Genomic DNA, 18049 nt, shown 5'->3' with positions numbered 1-18049 from the left:
TGTTGGTGAAATGATCCAAACAAGTGTATCAAAAATTGCTCTGTTTAGACCTGATTCTTAAAATAAACTATAAAATGTAATTGACAACTGCAGTCCTTCCCCAGAAAGCAGTGCTTGGGGAAGCCACGCAGTCTTGAAAAGAGGTGGCTAATAGAAACCAGTGGCTGACAACTAGATTGGTTCGAACTGTCCTTGGCATAGTAGTATTGGGGGCACAGACTGAGGAGGCAATGTGGATGGCTGTGGCAAAACAGGTTTGGAGTTATAACTGGAAACCATAAATAAATAGGGGCAATTGTTCAAATGAACTAATATCTCAGCTGTGCAGGAAACTGAGGATTGAGACTAATTCTCAGTCTTTGAGTAGGTTGGGCTTATGAGGGCCAAGCTAGACGTTACACTAATTGTGCCATTTTGGCTCTGCCTTTTGGGGGTTTAAATAGCATGGGAGCCATGATTAGATTGAGGCTGTAACTGGGCAATGCGTTAATGCCCGTGATATAATCCTGATACTGATTAGGGATCCTGCTGCTATCTTTTCCTAATGTAAAACCACAGCATCAAGAAATGTGGTTAACATCAGGCAGCATCCAGACTAATTCTCTGCCAGTGTAAACTCCTGTTAGCATATGAATGCTTTCTATTTGTGCAAAAGTTTTACGCTTGCAGAGCTGGATGCTACCTATGATGTCTAGATTTGTCCTAACTCTCATTCAGTAAGAAAGATTACTTGTTATTAACTGTAACAATTCTTTTACCAGAATCCTCATTTTACTGATTGTCTGAGTGTTTTCTTAATTGTGGGGAATATGTCTGTCAAGTACCCTGTGTCCGTTCTTGCATCTAGGAAGAGCATACCGCTGGACTGAACAAAGCACTAAGTAGTCTGTCACCTGTGGTGAAACTTGTATTGGGCATAAACTCTCAACTGCAGATTAACTTTAAAAAATATTCATCTCTGGCTGAAAAGGTAATTTCTTAACACTTCCCTCATGTGCATGACTATTGTACTCTAATGTAAACACATTTCGCCTTTTGATTTCAGACTTCTACAAAAAGTAGCAAAATGTCACCACATCCTTATTCGCTTTATTATTATTGATGTATCCAGCTATATACACCGGGCTAGAAAAATTTTAGTGAAAAGCCATTCAATCTCAATGTATGTCTTTATTTTGATGAGATATTTCTTACTTAAAGATGGAATGCCATAAAGAGGAGATGACTACCTTCTTCCAAGATCATTCTCTTGCACTGAGTAAACTGCAAGAAGAAAGTTCCCAAATGCTGGCTCAACTTCAGCATGATTGTGAGGCCTTGGAGGAAGAGTTGGAGCTGGCAAAGTTGGCACATGAAAAGGTATTTTTTTTGCTTTGTATCACAAAAGCCAGCATTGGCACCAGGCCTCCCCACCCTCAACATGCATTAGAACAAGGCAGACAGAAGGCCTATCATGGTCAGCTGCTTGAGGTGTACCAATGAGGACTAATGCCTCTGAACCACTGCACTCAGGTGTCTTTTAAATCAAATTTCTTTTTTATATTTGTGTCCCATAGAAATGAAAAAAGTCAGTGTTACAGCTTGCTTCCTAACTGAATGCGGACATAATGCAGATTGTTCTCCTTTTACATCATTTAGCCCCCACAGACCACTTCTGGTTGACTGGGAACCTGAAGTGTAGCTATAGTGATATGCCAAGGATAACAAGACTTGCAGTGTAACACCAAATACACTTGGGAGTGAGGCTGGATGAACTGAAGTCCAGAATATATTTTAGGATCACAGCCTTTAACATTTGTACATACTTAAACATTAGTAAAATGCAATTATCTTTATTTGTACTAGGGTACATCCCAGCTCATTGATTCTCTGCAAAAGCAGCTGAGCTTGCTAGACCAGGAAACGCAGCAAAATCTAAGTGGAGTCCGAGAGAAAGGTGGTCGTTTGAAGAAGAACGTTACTGCTGTGAAAGAACACATAACTGTGTAAGAATCACTTCAGTGCTGACCTCTTGCATGTCTTTGAAAGGCTACTTTGAAATGATTTGCAGATTTTATGCAGCAATCTGCAGACTTCGTAGACAAGAATTCATAAGTAGGAGCCTTGTAAATTTAGACATCTTAAATGTTCTTGAATACAACATCCATTTTCCTTTTCTTTGTGTCCATTAGTGGTGACTTCCATAAACTTAATTAAAGAATGAGATACTACAGGAGATTGTGGATGCTACTTGGATTCAGTCACTGCTTCTGAACTACTTATTAAATCAAGGTACAAAGTAGTTTTCAGAGCCCTTGGAAGTCTGGTCCATTGTTGTGGCAGTGGGCCCTGACATCTCTCTGTTTAAGCTAGTGCCTCTCTCTGACCTAGACCCATTCCTGGGCTGACACATGCAAGAACAAGTTCACCAGCTTGCATATGGCAGCTTATTCAGAGTAACTGCCGCCACTTTACCACCTATATTTAAGTCCAGGCCTTTCAAGATGCCTCCTTAATGTAAACAACCAAACCGAGGATGTCTGTGTGGACCCTCTGACTCAAAGGTCTTCTGACTTTACCATTTAACTTTCCAAGGAAGATTAACTCAGTAGCCTAGCACCAAGTAGCAGGCCACAGTTTCTGACAAGCCCAGTATAAAGCAGAGAAATCTTAAAGGAAAGGCTTATTCAAAGAAAATGAGGCATACCCTAAGCTATCTTAAAAGGAATACAAATGTACTGAAAACTGATTTTTTTCCCCAGAGAAGGAAACTGGTATTGAGGTAAGGAAGGTATGTTGTATAACTTTGCAGAACAATACACTAGGTCAAGGTTTCTTAATCTTGGGCCTCCAGATGTTGTTGGACTACAACTCCCAGAATCCCCAGACATGGCCTTTGTGGCTGGGGATTCTGGGAGTTGTATTGCTACATCTGGGGGCCCAAGGTTAAGAAACTCTGCACTAGGTAGTAGGTGTTCCTATCTTACATGATACTGACCAGGTACTAACCTTTAAATACCAAAATGACTTGGGCCCGAAGAATCCTTAAAGGATGCCTTCTCCATGTTTGATGAAGGTCCAGGGGTACCCTGCTCCAAGTGCCTCTCATATGATATTAGCTGGCACTAGGGATAGGCCTGCCTTGGCAGTGGCACTGCAGTTGTGGAATGCTCTTCTATGAGGCCCGTGTTGTGTCCTCCCTGCTGGCCTTCTGGAGAATATTGACCACCTCTTTCACATTTACAAGAGATAGATTTTGATGACCTATACTTCCATATGCTTTCAGATGTGAGTTATTTTAGTATAATTCACTGGTGTGTAAAGGATGGCTTTTTATATGGAGATTGGCTTTACATTGACTGCAAACTGCATTGTGCACCTGCTGAGTCAGAATGTGACCCAAGTCCTCGGTGTGTGTGGCCCTCAGTTCCCTAGGCGTGTGTGTGTGCACTCACGTACAAAGACTTACTGCTACCACTTCTGCAGCAGTGTCTCATTTCCTTTTCATGCATGCTAGGCGAGGAGGAGGTGGCCACAGAGGACCATCTCAGTGCAGCTCCCTGGGGAGTGGTGGCTGTGTCATTGCTTCATAAAGAACTGGTCTGATGGCAGTGGGTAATAGAGGGATGCAAGGGCTATCCATTTGCTCCTGTGGTGCTCCTAAAATTTGCCACTTGAGCCAACTGCCTCATGGGAGAACCACCCCTAAGGAATGCATAAATTGAACTAAATAAGATCTGAGACACTGAAACCCAGAAGTGATCATTCTCACTCGTTCTTCTGGGACTCTCACTCCTATAGCTGAAAATTTTAATGTAAAGTACAACTCCTGAGCTTTTTGGGCAGTTTTGATCCCTGCCACTAAGGTATGTTTCAGCCTCTACAACTTCATAATGTAGGGCTCCCCAAAGTTTACTATACATAATGTGTGGCTCACCATACATAAAACTATACTTAACATATACAGAGTTACTGGCCTTTACTGGTTTTTATTTCTTCAGCCTGTAGCGGTGGGCACAGAGATGGGGTCTTTAGTCATACCCACTCCCCTCTGCAGTCCTGATAGATCTGACTGCTAGTGACTAAAGAAACACTCAGCCTGTAATCTGAGCTGATGCACAGTAGTGGTGAAGACTGAGCTACAAATCAGGAAGTACCCCACTCCCGCCGCCCAATTTGAATCTCGCCTCTGCTGTGTACTCACTTGAGGTAATACTTGTCTGCCTTACAGGCTTATTGTAAGAATTACAACGTATATGTGAGGTACTTTGAACATCCAAATGTGCTATTTAAATGTTAAGCATCAATAATAAGTCTAAACGTATTCATCTGATCTTGTAAAGACTGCATACTGGTAGGGAATAGTTCCTTAATAGCAAGCCTGCTGTATTATTTTGTCATTCTTATATAGGCAAACAACTGGCCTTGTCAATTCTGCAACTTCCCAGCACAGCATATTGACTTTGCCCCTGGGTGACTTTTCCCAAGAGATCAGGCAATCCTACAATGAAAATGTCAAGATGCTGTCACAGTCATCTAGTCACTGTGAGCACCTGGGCAGCAGCCTAAAAAGTGTGTGCCAAGAAACCAGTAACTGGGGTGAAATTGCAATGAAAAGGACGGTTTGCATCGCTGATCAACAGAGAACTTTCCTCAAAAGCAGGAAGGAACACCTGCAAAGGGTCTATGAGGTAATCTTGAGCCTTATGATAGAATGAAAATAGACTCACTGTAGCTTTTTAGGTAGACAAGACAGGTCTAGGAAAGGTGTATGCTAAGTTGCCTGAACTGCATAACATTAGGGTGTGAAAATTGCTTGGAGGGCAGCTGCAACTTCCAAAATCCAGTCTAGGGTGCAATTTTACTAGCCTGTCTAAAATTCCTCCTTATTACAAGATTAAGAGTGAGCTTGATTCTCAACTTAGCTGAATGATCAGTTGCAAAGAGAAGATATTGTGTTCTGAACTAAGTGTGGTGCTGAATTTTGGAACCAGAGGAGGTTCAGAAACTTAATGTGCCAGTTATGACTGAAGCCAGACTCTTCTCTGAAGTTCAGCTTGGCTTGCAATTGGCTTCCTTCAGCAATATCCATTCCTAGCCTTCCCTGCTGTTGGTGTCCTCCGTCCTACTTTCCCCCAGTTTACCTTGTAAGGAGAGGGAGAAACAGGTGTTTGGTGTTGGAAGGTGGTGGACAGCAGGTCTGGGAGGGAGCTCACAAATGGGCTTGGTCACTCCAAGGTTTCAGGAAAAAAGCTGTAAATTTTTCTGAAGAATTCCCTTTTGGGGGGGAAAAAAAAAAAACCTTGGAAATATCAGGACCATTCTGCACTGAGGATGGTGTTAGGGGGCAGGGCGGGGAGCATTTCCCCATATCTACTTTGAACTCCTGCTCTGCAAACAAAGTTTAGCTTCTCTGAGAAACCATATCGTATAAATGAAACAAATTACTGTTTTTTGGACTCTTGCTGGAGAGTAATGGGACTTGCCATGGATTTGTAACCTGAATGCTGACCTATATAAAGGGGAAGATATTTGGTGAGGATCTCTAAATGGCCTGCCTGAGTTAGGCAGAAGTTCTTTCTCTGGGATTTTGTTTTGTACCCTATTCCTTACCTTTTGGGGAAGAACTGACACCTAAAACTGTGTCCAATTTGCACATTCAAATAAGGCAAAACCTTGCTTTTGAGTGGTGCAGAAACATTCTGAAACCCTGTCCCTCTTACTTAATAGCTTTTGTTCCTCTAGTCAGCTGCTGCTGTGGTACAATTTTTTTTAAAAAACCACAACTTGGCAGGGCTGCTTTCTCCTTCACTCAGGAATTGCCTAGTGAACATGGTGATGTCAAGCCAGTCAGGTTTGCCCATGTTGTGATGCAAATGAAGCCACACTGCCCTCATTCTGAATCCCCAATCAGGCCAGTCATGTCTGGATGCACATTTGAGCACACATTGAAATGCATCTCTAAGCACAATAGTGCAGATACGTTTGCATTCCATTGTGCAAACAATTCATCTCCCCATCACTACTCAACACTTCTGCAAAACAATATTGATCTGGTTGCCAAAGCAATGGACCAATGTTCTCTCTAATTTTTTTCATCTGTGTGCAGAAGCGGAATGAGTTTTGTTCTGGGCAGAAATATCAAGGCAGTGTGTGCGCACATGCATTCAGAGTGGGACCTTCCTAATTAAACCTGAGCGGGATTTAAAATTAACTGAGTGCACATCAAAAAACGTGTGAGGACACGCCTTAGAGGAAGCACTGCAATGGACACATTTTCTTGCTGCTTCACTTTCTTTCAACCACTCCTGGAAAAATTATAGAAGGTGGCGCGTGCCTTGTGCAAACATACACAAAACTCATACCCATGCACCCTGGTACAACTGGAGCTGGAATTCAGATAGTGCATGGGGTAGACTTGTCTTGTAGTGGTCAGAAGAAGATTAAGCAGTATCTTCTAGGTTTTTTAATTTCAGCCAAATTTTGTGTGGACTAACATTTTGTAGACATTGGCTGGTAGTCCTGTTGATTTGTGTATTCCCCTTTGTGTGGCAGGAGTTGGTTTAAAAGCAGACCATTACCCAAGTCTTCATGGCTTAATATTTCTGGAGTACCTTGCTCTTAGAATGCTGAAAGCAGAGTCTCAGTATTTTCATTGCAAGTACATGCCAACATGACAAATCCTGGAATCCTAGATAAATTGTTGGGTTAATCAATCGGGTTTCTGAGAACTCATCTTTGTTGTTTCCTCTATTTTGTTAGACAATTTTTCAGTCATCATGTTTTCTGTCTGTGAAGGTTGGCTGGCCTAGTGGTTCATGTTAATTTCCAATAGCTCTTAAGGGAAGATGTCCCATGGGCAGAGAAAGAGTACAACTTATCTTTGAGGTAATCCAGGATCCTTTACAATGTGGGCCCTGAACTTGCATAGTAGCCTTTGCAGAAGGATTTTATAACTCTAAAGTACTCTGTAGCTCCTTCCCTCGCATTCTAGGCACACTCGGTGTCTACGGGATGATTCACAACACCTACCTAACCTCCTCAGTTCACTTACCTCAGTATCTCCAGTGGAAGATCTCAACAGCTTGGCACTCATTCAGGAACTGAGCTCTTCCACCAAAGATACAGAGTGTTCCTTGTGCACAACTGGCAGAGCTATAGAGTGCTTTGGGGAGCTATAATAGCCTTCTAAGGCTTACTGCACAGGCACAGTACCCATGTTGTGAATGATCCCAGTTCACCTTACAGGCAAGCAATCTGTTTTTATTCACAGCTTCCAATTCACAATTCTCCCTTTCCCAATTTCTCCTTTCCAATTCCTCTCAATATAGCCACAGTCTCATGCTGCTTACAACTTTAGAGGGAAGCTAGGAAATGTCTTTTTCTCCCAATAGCAATTCTAAAAGTCTTCTGTTCCTGTGAAAGAGCAGAATTGGTAAATAAGGTGTGAAGAAAAGAATTTGAATAGTCATCCCTTGCCAATCACGGTTTCCCCAATTGCGGTTTTGAGTATCCGCGACTGGGAAATCATGACCGGTCTTGCCAACCATGACCCAAGTATCCATGGTTGGTGAGATTTTTTAGTGGGGGGTGGGGGTTCCACATTTTGCAGAGTTCAGAGGTTCAATCTGCTCATTCCTCTTGCTGACCCTGCTGACTCCTCACGATTTAAAGTGCCTTTGAGCAATTTTGGGGAACTCAAAAGTGCCTTTTAGTGATATGGGTTTTAAAAAAAATCTACTCACTCGTCTTACTGACTCTTGGCAATTTTAAGGGATTCTTGCCGATTCTTCTAGTATTTTTTTCTTTATTTTTAGGAATTTTCACGTTCGTGATTCCACTAACCCCTTGTTTCTCACTGGTTTCAATGCCTCTCCAACCGCAAATTTGCCAGTCGCGGGGTTTTCCAGGAACGGAACCCTCACAGTTGGCGAGGAATGACTGTACAGCCTATTTTGCTGCCTGGGAGATAATTAGTTTTCTGATAACATGGGCTTGCATATACAATATATTAAGCTATTATTGTTGTTGTTGTTGTTGTTTATTTTATATCCCGCTCTTCCTCCAAGTAGCCCAGAGCAGTGTACTACATACTTAAGTTTCTCCTGAGAGAGAAGTGACTGGCCCAGAGTCACCCAGCAAGTCTCATGGCTGAATGGGGATTTGAACTCGGGTCTCCCCGGTCCTAGTCCAGAACTCTAACCACTGTACCACACTGGTTCCTCTTTATCCACAGAAGCGTCTGAAACTAGGAACTTTCTTCTTAACCTGTCTCTTTCTTTCAACATACTTCTTGTGTGGATATATTAGCAAGAAAGTAACTGGCATTTCCAGTGTCCTGTAGTGTTGTCTTGGTTATCAGGTCTTTATCTGGTTATATGCATCTCCCTAATGGAAGAAGAGGTCAGTAGTTATCCAAAATGGATGTGTCTCTTCCCCCACCCACAATAGTTACAAGCAATACATAACCTTTCAAAAATAATGGAGAGTTCATAGATGGCTAGAAAGGGCCCTAGTCTTCCTGTCCATGCTTATCAACATAAAATACACAAGTTTATCCAAACTATAGTTCTTCTTTCTTAAGAGTTCCACTTTGCTTTCAGATTCTAGATGACAACTGCAATGCTTCAGTTGCTAAAGTTACAGACCATATTAATCAACAAAAATATGCTGAAGAAGAGGTACTGAAGAGGCTCGTTGATGAGATGCAGAATGATAAGAATGTGCTTACACAGCAGAAAAAGGCACTCATTGAAGAAACAGAGGATGGATTAACTCAAGTTAATGGTTTCTTGAGAGAGGAACTTAAAGCAGACATCCCAACAGGTATTTGTAATGAACGAATGAAGCAGACTTTTTTTTTAAAAAAAACACCTTTAAGTAAAAATGAGTCATCTATTCCAAAGAGGGAAATGGCTTAAGTGATACTTAAACCTGAAATCTTGTTTTCAAGGAACAACTCCACAAAGGAAAGATTACCGTTATCCCACGACAGTTGTAAAAGCAGAACCCCGTGATCTCTTGCTTGAAAAATTAAGGCATAAGCAGGTGGAGCTGGCAGCTACACTGAAGGCTGCTGCGGTAGAGGCTACAGATGTCTTGGACCAGGTATGTTGGGGAGCCCGAGGAAGCAGAGAACAAGTTTATCTCGGACTGCTTCTCCACGAGACATGATAGACAGCATCCAGACTAAGTCTCATTGACTTAAGTTAATCATGACGAACTAGTCTGGATGCTGCCCAGTTCATTTAAAATGGGTAGCTGGATAGCAAACTGATCCTGCTGTACTGAGTGTGCTCCTGATAAATGAGCATTTGACTTGTACTGTAAGTATGGCCTCTCTGTGCATTCACGGATACAGCAAATAACGTATGTTCCCAGGATTCTTTGGAGGATGAAGAGGAGATAAGAGAGACCAATGAAAGCTTGTTCAGTGAAAAATCCTATTTGGAGACGAGTGTGTGCATTCAGACAAGTGGTGGCATGCCCTTCTTCCAGGTAATGCCTGAATTTTCTGTCGTTTCTATAGACCTGGAAAATGCAAGGCTAACAACAGTTCTGATAGGATAAATCATAACCGAACATGTACGTAGTTCAATGTGGCTAGACATTTAGAACGTAAATGCCTGCTTTAAAGGAGTAGGTAGAGCAATGAACATGTTTGCTTGCAGTTGTCAAAAATAGGAATGGCATTGGCATGATGCTTCAAAAGACAAGTTTCTGCTTTTAAAAAAAAAAAGGCTCTAGGTCCTCAGGATTCCTAGCATAAAGCATAGGCTGCTGCAAACTAATGTGAGAGAGACTTCCATTTATTAATTTCATGTTTATACAGCCCTCATCTAGTGCTGGTAGCCCTGGGCAGTTTAGTTAGGGCTGTTTGGATTCCTCACAAGTACCAAATTTGATATTGCACACATTAAAGTATTATTTTGGCTAGCATGTTTAAATTAGTGGCTGACACTCTAACAAAGCATGTGTACTTTGAGGGACTGCAGGAGTGTTACAGGAATCTTTCCACAACTCCCCCTTTCCTGCTGTGCAAACATGCCTTGGAGCAGCAATGTGTGATCCTTGATTTTACATTGTATCTCTTAATGTTGTGAGCTGCCCTGAGCAGTAGTATGCTGGTGGGACGGGGTATACATATTTTAAATTTTCAAGCATGAGCAAACCTCAGAAGTCGAAGGGCTCCTATGCAATCGTGTGTGCACAGGAGGAAACAGTGTTGCACAAGGGCTTCTGTTGCGCCCCTGAAGCGCATATGCTACTTCAAGATGTCTGTCACGATATCTAGCTCTTATGCCACAAAGATGTCTTTGCACAGTCTGTTAAACTCTTGAAGCCAGAGTGGGGGATGAAGCATCCTATATCTTTGACTAGCAGAAGCAGAATAAGCACTTTCATGGTGGTATAGAGCCTGGGTGGTGATATCGAACCAGGAATAGGGAAACCCCGGTTCAGACCATAAAGTTTCCTGAGTGACCTTGGGGCAGTCATTCTCTCTGCTTAATCTACTTCACAGGGTGACTGTAAGGATAAAATGGAAGGGAAAAACCATGCACGTTGTCCTGAGCTCCCTGTAGGAAAGGTGGGATAAAAATGTAACATAAAGCAATGGGGGTAAAAGGGCAGAATATGCCAGCTATGTGTGTGGTGGATAACCCAATAAACATGCTTTTTAAAAATGCTTCATTTACTTTCTTAGCTACTTATTTGAGATGTTTCTAGTATTTTAAACTACATTTTGCTTACTTGCAACTTGAAATGCAGTTTTTTCAGCCCTACCAGCTGTGCAAAACATGATGAAAAGTCCTCCTGTTTTTTATATAGCTCTTCTCCCATAGATTTAAACCTCATACTTGATATATCTCCATCTTAAGTAGCTGTACCAGTAAGATGCCACCAGATAGAAGTTATGCCCAAATTGCTGGCATAAATGTTTATACAAAAGGTTTTAGACAGGGTGCTTTCTTCTGAATAGGTTATGACTGCCCATGCCTCAATGCTGGGATTGGGAACTAAGTGCGGTGTTCCCAACTTGACCATAATTTCTAATTGAGCCATCTCAGGGTTTTCCCCCATGGTTGTCATACAGCCATAAAAAACAAATTTGGCCAGTTTGGAAACAGCTGTTGTGAATACTGTAGAATTCTTGTTTGTTATAGTATGCTAGGCATGGACTTACGCATGGGAGGAGAGCTGCTCTTGTGCTAGGACTTGTCCCCTTTGCTAAACAGGAGCCCCCCTGGTTTGTATTAGAATGGGAGACTACATGTGAGCACTATAAGATATTCCCCTTAGGGGATGGGGCACTCTGGGAAGAGCATCTGCAGGCTTGCATGCATGCTGAAAGTTCCAGGTTCCCACTCTGGTATCTCCAAGATAGGGCTGAGAGAGACCCGTGCCTACAACCTTGGAGAAGCCGCTGCCAGTCTATGTAGAGACAATACTGAGCTAGACGGACCAATAGTCTGACTCTGTATATGGCAGCTTCCTATGTTGCTATGCAGCAGAATGCATTGCACCAGTTCAGATTGCAGGCAGAGTTTTTAATACCCTTCTACACAAACTCCCTGCAGACATGGACCTATAAAGTTGCTTTCTACTGAGTTAATCCCTTGGTCCTCTAGGTCAATATTGTCTACATTGACTGGCAGTGGCTCTCTAGGGTTTCAGGTGGATTTTTCTTGTTCTACCTGGAGATGCTAGGGATTGAAACTGGGGCCTTCTATTTGCAAAGCATGTGCTCTCCCACTGAGCTACAACCCCTCCCTGAAACACTGTGTAGCCTCTCTCAACTTACAAGTCCCCTCTGAATGCAGAAAAACAGTACAACAAAGGCCTAGGCTTTAAGCTTTTTTCCTAAGGAACTAGTGTTCCTGTTTCTAGTGTCCAAAAGTGGTATCCACTACTACGCTGATATTCTACCACTTCATTCTACTGCTTACTGTACATAGACCCAGCCTTAACGGTGTCTCTTTAAGTTGGTAGGCCATCTCATGTCTGTTTTAAAATTGTGACAGAACAATCTCTCAAAACATCACCCAATATGGACTGCTGGAACTCAAAATGTGTCGAAGTTTGTGATGTCCTGGCTGGAACTCATGTGTTTGTGTGTTTTATGCCAGGTAGTTCAGTGAAGTATGTATAAGTATACTTCTCTTATACTCTTATATAGAATGTTGATATAACCAGAAAAGGAAAATTTTAGATGTTCTTCAGCATTGTGTGAATAATATAATACTTAAATGATCAGCTGAACTCTTTAACTTTGCAGCATAAAAGAAGTGTAAAAAAGGATAAAGAGAACAAATCGGCAAGCTTCCTGGAAAAGGCTAAGGAAGAGGATACAGCAGATCAATCTCTTTCAAAAACAAAAATTCCATTAAGAGTCCAGAACTAAGAATATGCAGTACATCTGCTTCATTCCTCTGTGTTTCTCGCTCAAATACAGCATGGATTTTCCTGCTTTCTGTACATGGTGCTATAGCATCTTATCATATTTTATCTGTAAAAACATCTAGTATTATTAATCAATATCTACTTTTTATACACTCTAACTTGTTCATAAAATTTGAAATTTCATATGCTAGTTTTCCTAAATAAAAACCTTACTCTTACCTCAGCATATAGTCCTCTCTGCCTGTAAGAGGAACCAATGCAAATAGCTGGAGTGAGGGTCAGAGTTCTTTTGAACGTGTCCAGCACACTGGCATATTGTATGTGTCTGTGCAAACCGCCCAGAGACTCGAGTTTTGGACAGTATAGAAATATTTCTAATAAATATTTGTAGCAAGTGAAAGAATTCATCTGGTTCCATGGCTTCTGTCAAGGTCTGGTGTCAAGGTTAAGTGTTTGAGAATATAAAAACAGAATCCTGTTGCATCTTAAAGACTAACAAATCTATTGTAGCATAAACTTTAGTGGGCCAAAATCAGCTCTGTATGAAGTATGTATGAAGTATTATCCTTAATTGGCAAATAGACACGCAAATACAAAATAGAAACAGAAGGGTAGGGGAGAAGATAGAAAGCAAGAAGGCCAAGTAATGCAATAGGTATTACTATATGTTGTCTAGTTGAGCTATGATTCCTCAAGTGATGAAACACTATCAGCACACTCCCTGTGCTATCACCACTCCTGTTCATTGTTTCATTCACACAGCACCCACATTTTCCTCTGACAGGGACTGCCAGCCAGTACCAACCTCTAGCATACAAAAGTCCTCAAAATTTCACTGAAGCTGGAGTTGTATTCTCTATGTACATCATTATGCATGTTATATATTCCAAAATAAAAAGTAAAATATGCAAAACGTTACTCAAACCTTAAATACAAGAAAAGAGGCTGTAGTTGACCAGTCGAACAAAAATATTTAATTCCTGCTATCTCTAGTTAAGTTTAAGAATAGGGAAGCACTTGAACTGTGATTTGGTGTCTGAATCACAGCAGGATCCCTTTAAACCTGAGGGTTTCCATGGCTCCTTTAACATGGAGAGCAGATCCATCCCTCCTGCTCCTCTGCTCGCTGCCATTGCTATACTTGTGGTGCCCCCCACCCCATCAGCATGCTCCAGTAGTGCTCTCCCACAGCTGCCCCTGTGCCATGCCAGCACACACATGGCTGCCATGCATGCACAGAGGCCCTGTGTGTACCGGCACTGTGTCGGGGGGTCAACTGATGGAGAGCACCACTGGTGTGCACTGATAGCTGGGAGCACTATGAGTACAGTAATGGTGGTGAATGGAGGAGGAGCAGGAATGGACCTGCTCTCCACCTATGGAAGCCCTTGGTTTTAAAGGGATTGTGCTGTAATTCGGATGCTGAACCGCATTTCAGAACATCCCTATTGAGGAAATACACTTGTCTGAAAAACTGTGGAGAGCCAATCAATATAGACCTAGATAAAGAATTCGTATAACTTGGTATAAGGCAGCTACGCTAAAAGATGAAGTGAAATGTGTTGATTGCTAATTTTGTACCATGACATGAAATGCACTCTACAACTACATTTGATGGTGGTTAGGAGACGAGACATTTTGATTCAGAAAAGTTTGGCTGCAGAACTTTCAATAAGGTACCCCAAGGTTGTAATAGTCCAGACTGGAGACTAATTTGTTGATTCAACAGAGTTCCTGTTAAAGTTCTCTGTTTCTTTGCATTTTCTACATGATGTTCCAGAGTAATTCATGCCCAATGGTGTATACAGCCCCAGGACTGAGTACACAGAAGCACAACCCCAGCAAATTAGGTTGAGCAGCTTCTTGGGAGCAAACGTTTAATAGTGGTACTGCTAAGTATCCATTGCTTTCACTCCCACACAGGACTGGTTGCTGATAACCCCAAACCACAACTGAACTTCAAAGATATGTCCAACATGCACTGTGTGCTTGAAGAAGGTAGGATTCTCATGCCAAACAGTTCCTTCTGCTGAGTAATTAAGTCTCATCATTGTGTGCATCATACATAGCAAGGGCTCCCTTACACGTGCAGTAGTAGCATCTTGTTAGACATGTAGATCACTTAATAAATTAACCTTACCACACAGTTGTGAGTCTGAAAGAATTTTAATGCCTTGCTTGATTGATGCTGCTATTACACCTATACTAGCACAATTAAAGCACCATCAACAAAACATGTTGTATTACACTTTTGAATTATAGATGCATTTTGATCTCTTCCTGCCACCCAGGCATCGGGATATGTTCTTGTTTGTGATTTGTATGTGTTGTAAACCATATCCAGTCTGTTTCCTTGCCAACGTTGGCCATGTAATAACCATGACCAACAGTTCTTGTAAATATCATTGTCAGCATTGCCCTTTGCTTAGCATTAGGATCAGCATTATCTGTGTGAAATATCAACTCTTTCATAAAGATTGCCTTATTGAGAGAAACAGTTTGGCAGATTCTCATATTGTGATCCCACAACAAATCAGCTGCTGTTGACTTGGTTGCTCTTTGTCTCTGCTGCCCCCTTCTGTTCTTGCTGTGTTTATATCAGTCAAAATTAATGGCCTGATCTGTACAAGTCACTTAATATATGTCAACTCCTTGTAGTTACCATTGAATATCAAGAAACTACATAATGTAAGATAGACTTCCCAAACATGATGTACAGTGTGTTAGATAACTGATCTCCACATAGTGCATAAATCTGTTATTTCCCAAATGCTTTTTTCATGTGTGTGTGAGAGAGAGATATTAATGCAAAATAAGTTTTGCTTAAATACTTAAAACCACATACAATTAACAGTACAAACAGCAGTAAGTGGAATTGAGCCCAGTGTTGAATCTTGCACTGTGATGGTTCAGAGTATGGAGATAACATATTAACGCAACAATATTACGAAAGAGAATACTCACCAAGTGAAAATGGTGGCCAGAACGCTCTCCTGTGGACAAATGAAATGTCAGTTTAGTACTTTTGAATGTCTGTGGTTCAGACTCGCAGCAGGGAGAGGTCTGTGTGATCCACATGAAAACTCAGGCTGGTCTTTCTGGACTGCTGCCAGATGTTCCTCCAACAACAGTAAGCAGCGAGTGGGCTCTGAGTGGGTCTGTCTTCCCACAGCCCCATAAGGCACCTATTGGGGGTTTTGGGGGGGGTTGTAGGGGGAAAGAGGAGGTGCTAAGAAGCAGGCTGAATTCTAGTCACAAAGGCTGGGCAAAAATATGTATATGAGAGGAATGTATCTGGCCATATTTACCAAACAGATGAGGCAGCTTAAGTTATCACATGACTTGCTTGACAGACTTTTCTTTCTCTCTCGCACACACTTGAACATCTGACTTCTGGTTTGAGTTTGAGGTAAATATTAGTTTGGATAACCCAAACCACTAAACAAAGTGATGTATTTTTGCTTTTAATTGCATTTCTTCCATTCCTGTCGATTATGAAGGCCACCCAAAATGGCAGTCCAAGCCAGTCTTTGATTATAGACTAAATATGCATTCACAAAGTGCTGGTCTTGATGAATTCCCTATTGCCTGGTTTTCAACTCAACTTTGGCTCTATCCCTCTAGCTTGGCTTTGAATTCAGACTTTTTGGGTCTCTTCTCCCTGAGTCTCCTTTCTACACTTGGGACATTCTAGGTTTTGATCTTCTGATTGTTCCTTCAGTTGTGACTCTGGCTTTCTGATCATCTCTGCTAGTCTAACCTCTGACAGAACCTTACAAACCATTTCATGTTATTCTCTACAGTAACAACTGGAATCCTCTCAAATGTTCACCTGGTTTGTAAAACCTTAACCAGGGCTATATGTGCCCTGTGGCCTAAAAATTTTTACAATACTGCACTGTAGTAATTCAAATTAATGGGCCAAAGAAAATCCACCCTGCAAGGTGGATAAACATATGCATCCCCCCCTTTTATTTTTTTAAATAATTCTAACTTCCATAATTTATCTGGTTTTGCTAAACCTGGAGCAATAGGGCACTGAAATCCCGGTAAATATTTTTCAGCTACTCCTCTGGCTTTTAAGATTTCAAGCAGTGGAGTGCAGTTAATGAATATAGTACTTCTATCAGATATATCTTATAAGGTTATTACAGATAATTGCCCCTGAGGAAGGCCTTTGGTTGAAACCTGTTGGGCACTATAAATATTCATAAGCAACTTGAGACGTGATCTCTTCTTGTTGGTGTTTAATGGATGCTTTAACTTCCATCAATGGTTCCTCTCTATCATCCAGACTCACTGTTTAATTAAAACAGTACAGGCTAAGCTTAAAAACATTTTTTCAAATATATCAAAATATTCAATTATCATAACAGCAAGTACTGAACTTCGGTTGTTATCTATATTATTAATTCTCCAAGACGGGCCATGCGTGGGGATGTGGTAGAAAAGAGGCAATTGGCTGACAGTGTTTGCAAGCAGAAGCACCTGTTTGGGCAGTGGGGATTCCATATGCAGATAGGGAGAAGGAGCCTGTGAAAGCAGAAGCACCATGGTGATTGGGCAATGGGGATTCCATATGCAGATAGGGAGGAGGAGTCTGTGGCACTGTGGTGATTGGGCAGTGGGGATTCCCTATGCAGATAAGGAGGAGGAGCCTGTGATGGTTAAGGTCAGTTGGAATGCAACTGTTACTGGTCGGAAGATGTTCTTGATTGTAGAGGAGAGGTATCTATTTATCTGTAAAAGGATAGCAGGTAGAGGTCTGCAAAAAGATGGGTGGTGAGGGAGGGAGGAAGGAGCCCCTTCAGGAGAAGGAGGCTGCTGTAGTGTGAATTAGATGAGGAAACAAGATGAACAAAATCTGTTAACTCAGGGAGGGAGAGAGAGAGAGAGAGAGAGAGAAACATGAAGGGAGGGGAGAGAAAGAGTGGGGAAGAGCGAGTGGAGGAGAGAGAAAGAGAAAAAGAAGGGAGGGGGAAGAGAGACAGAAGGAAGGGCAAGGGATGGGCCTGAGCCTGTCAGCAGCCTGAGGGGAATGAGCGGCCATGGCAGCACTAGCAGCAAGGAAGGGCCCAGTCAACCACTGCTGCTGTTTGGGGCTACCGAGGTCATTGTCAGAGGGAGGTAGGCAGGCAAGGGACGGGCCTGGGCCTGTCAGCAGCCTGAGGGGAATGAGCGGCCATGGTAGTGGCAGCAGCGAGGAACGGCCTGTTCAATCACTGCTGCTGCTCCTGGGGGGAGATGCAGGAGCGGGTGAGGGTGGGGAGGTCTCTGGGGATAGGGGGCTGCAGCTTGGCCATAGGCGGCAGCAATGCTGCAGCCACGACCAAGAAGGGTGAGGGGGATGGAAGCAATGGGATGGAGGAGGAGCAGGAGTGCAGACCAGGTGAGGGTGGGGAGATCTCTGAGGTGAGGGGAGCAATCAAGTACTAACGTGCAGATGCTCTAGAGCGTGCAAGAGTTCCAACATTGAAGCAGAGAGAAATAATGGCGGCGGTCAGGATGCAGAGGTAGAGGGCCGGCAGGCGAAGCCCCTCTGGCCAGCAGAGGTGGGTGGACAGCGGGCGAAGCCCCGCCAGCCAGGAAGAGGAAGCGGTGGTAGGGAGAAATAATGGCAGCGGAGAGGAGGTGGGCAGATGGCGGGCAAAGCCCTACCAGTCGGGAG

General features: G+C 42.5%; 1 protein-coding gene across 2 annotated transcripts in view; it reads left to right on the top strand.

Moving 5' to 3' along the window:
* The window catches only part of KIF11 (kinesin family member 11), a 35174-nt gene extending 22575 nt beyond the window's left edge, over nt 1-12599 (top strand). For both annotated transcript variants that reach the window (XM_053312679.1, XM_053312678.1), the window contains exons 15-22: nt 848-970; nt 1201-1359; nt 1846-1985; nt 4391-4670; nt 8583-8805; nt 8933-9087; nt 9361-9477; nt 12257-12599. In XM_053312679.1, coding sequence (XP_053168654.1) covers nt 848-970; nt 1201-1359; nt 1846-1985; nt 4391-4670; nt 8583-8805; nt 8933-9087; nt 9361-9477; nt 12257-12382 — 1323 coding nt within the window. In that variant the 3' untranslated portion in view covers nt 12383-12599. The remainder of the gene's footprint in view (nt 1-847; nt 971-1200; nt 1360-1845; nt 1986-4390; nt 4671-8582; nt 8806-8932; nt 9088-9360; nt 9478-12256) is intronic.
* The last annotated feature ends 5450 nt before the right edge of the window (nt 12600-18049 follow it).

Source organism: Hemicordylus capensis, chromosome 3 (assembly GCF_027244095.1).
Source record: "Hemicordylus capensis ecotype Gifberg chromosome 3, rHemCap1.1.pri, whole genome shotgun sequence".
In the NCBI taxonomy this organism is placed as follows: domain Eukaryota; kingdom Metazoa; phylum Chordata; class Lepidosauria; order Squamata; family Cordylidae; genus Hemicordylus; species Hemicordylus capensis.
The sequence above is the reverse complement of the archived record's forward strand: the minus strand, read 5'-3'. Positions and strand labels throughout refer to the sequence as shown.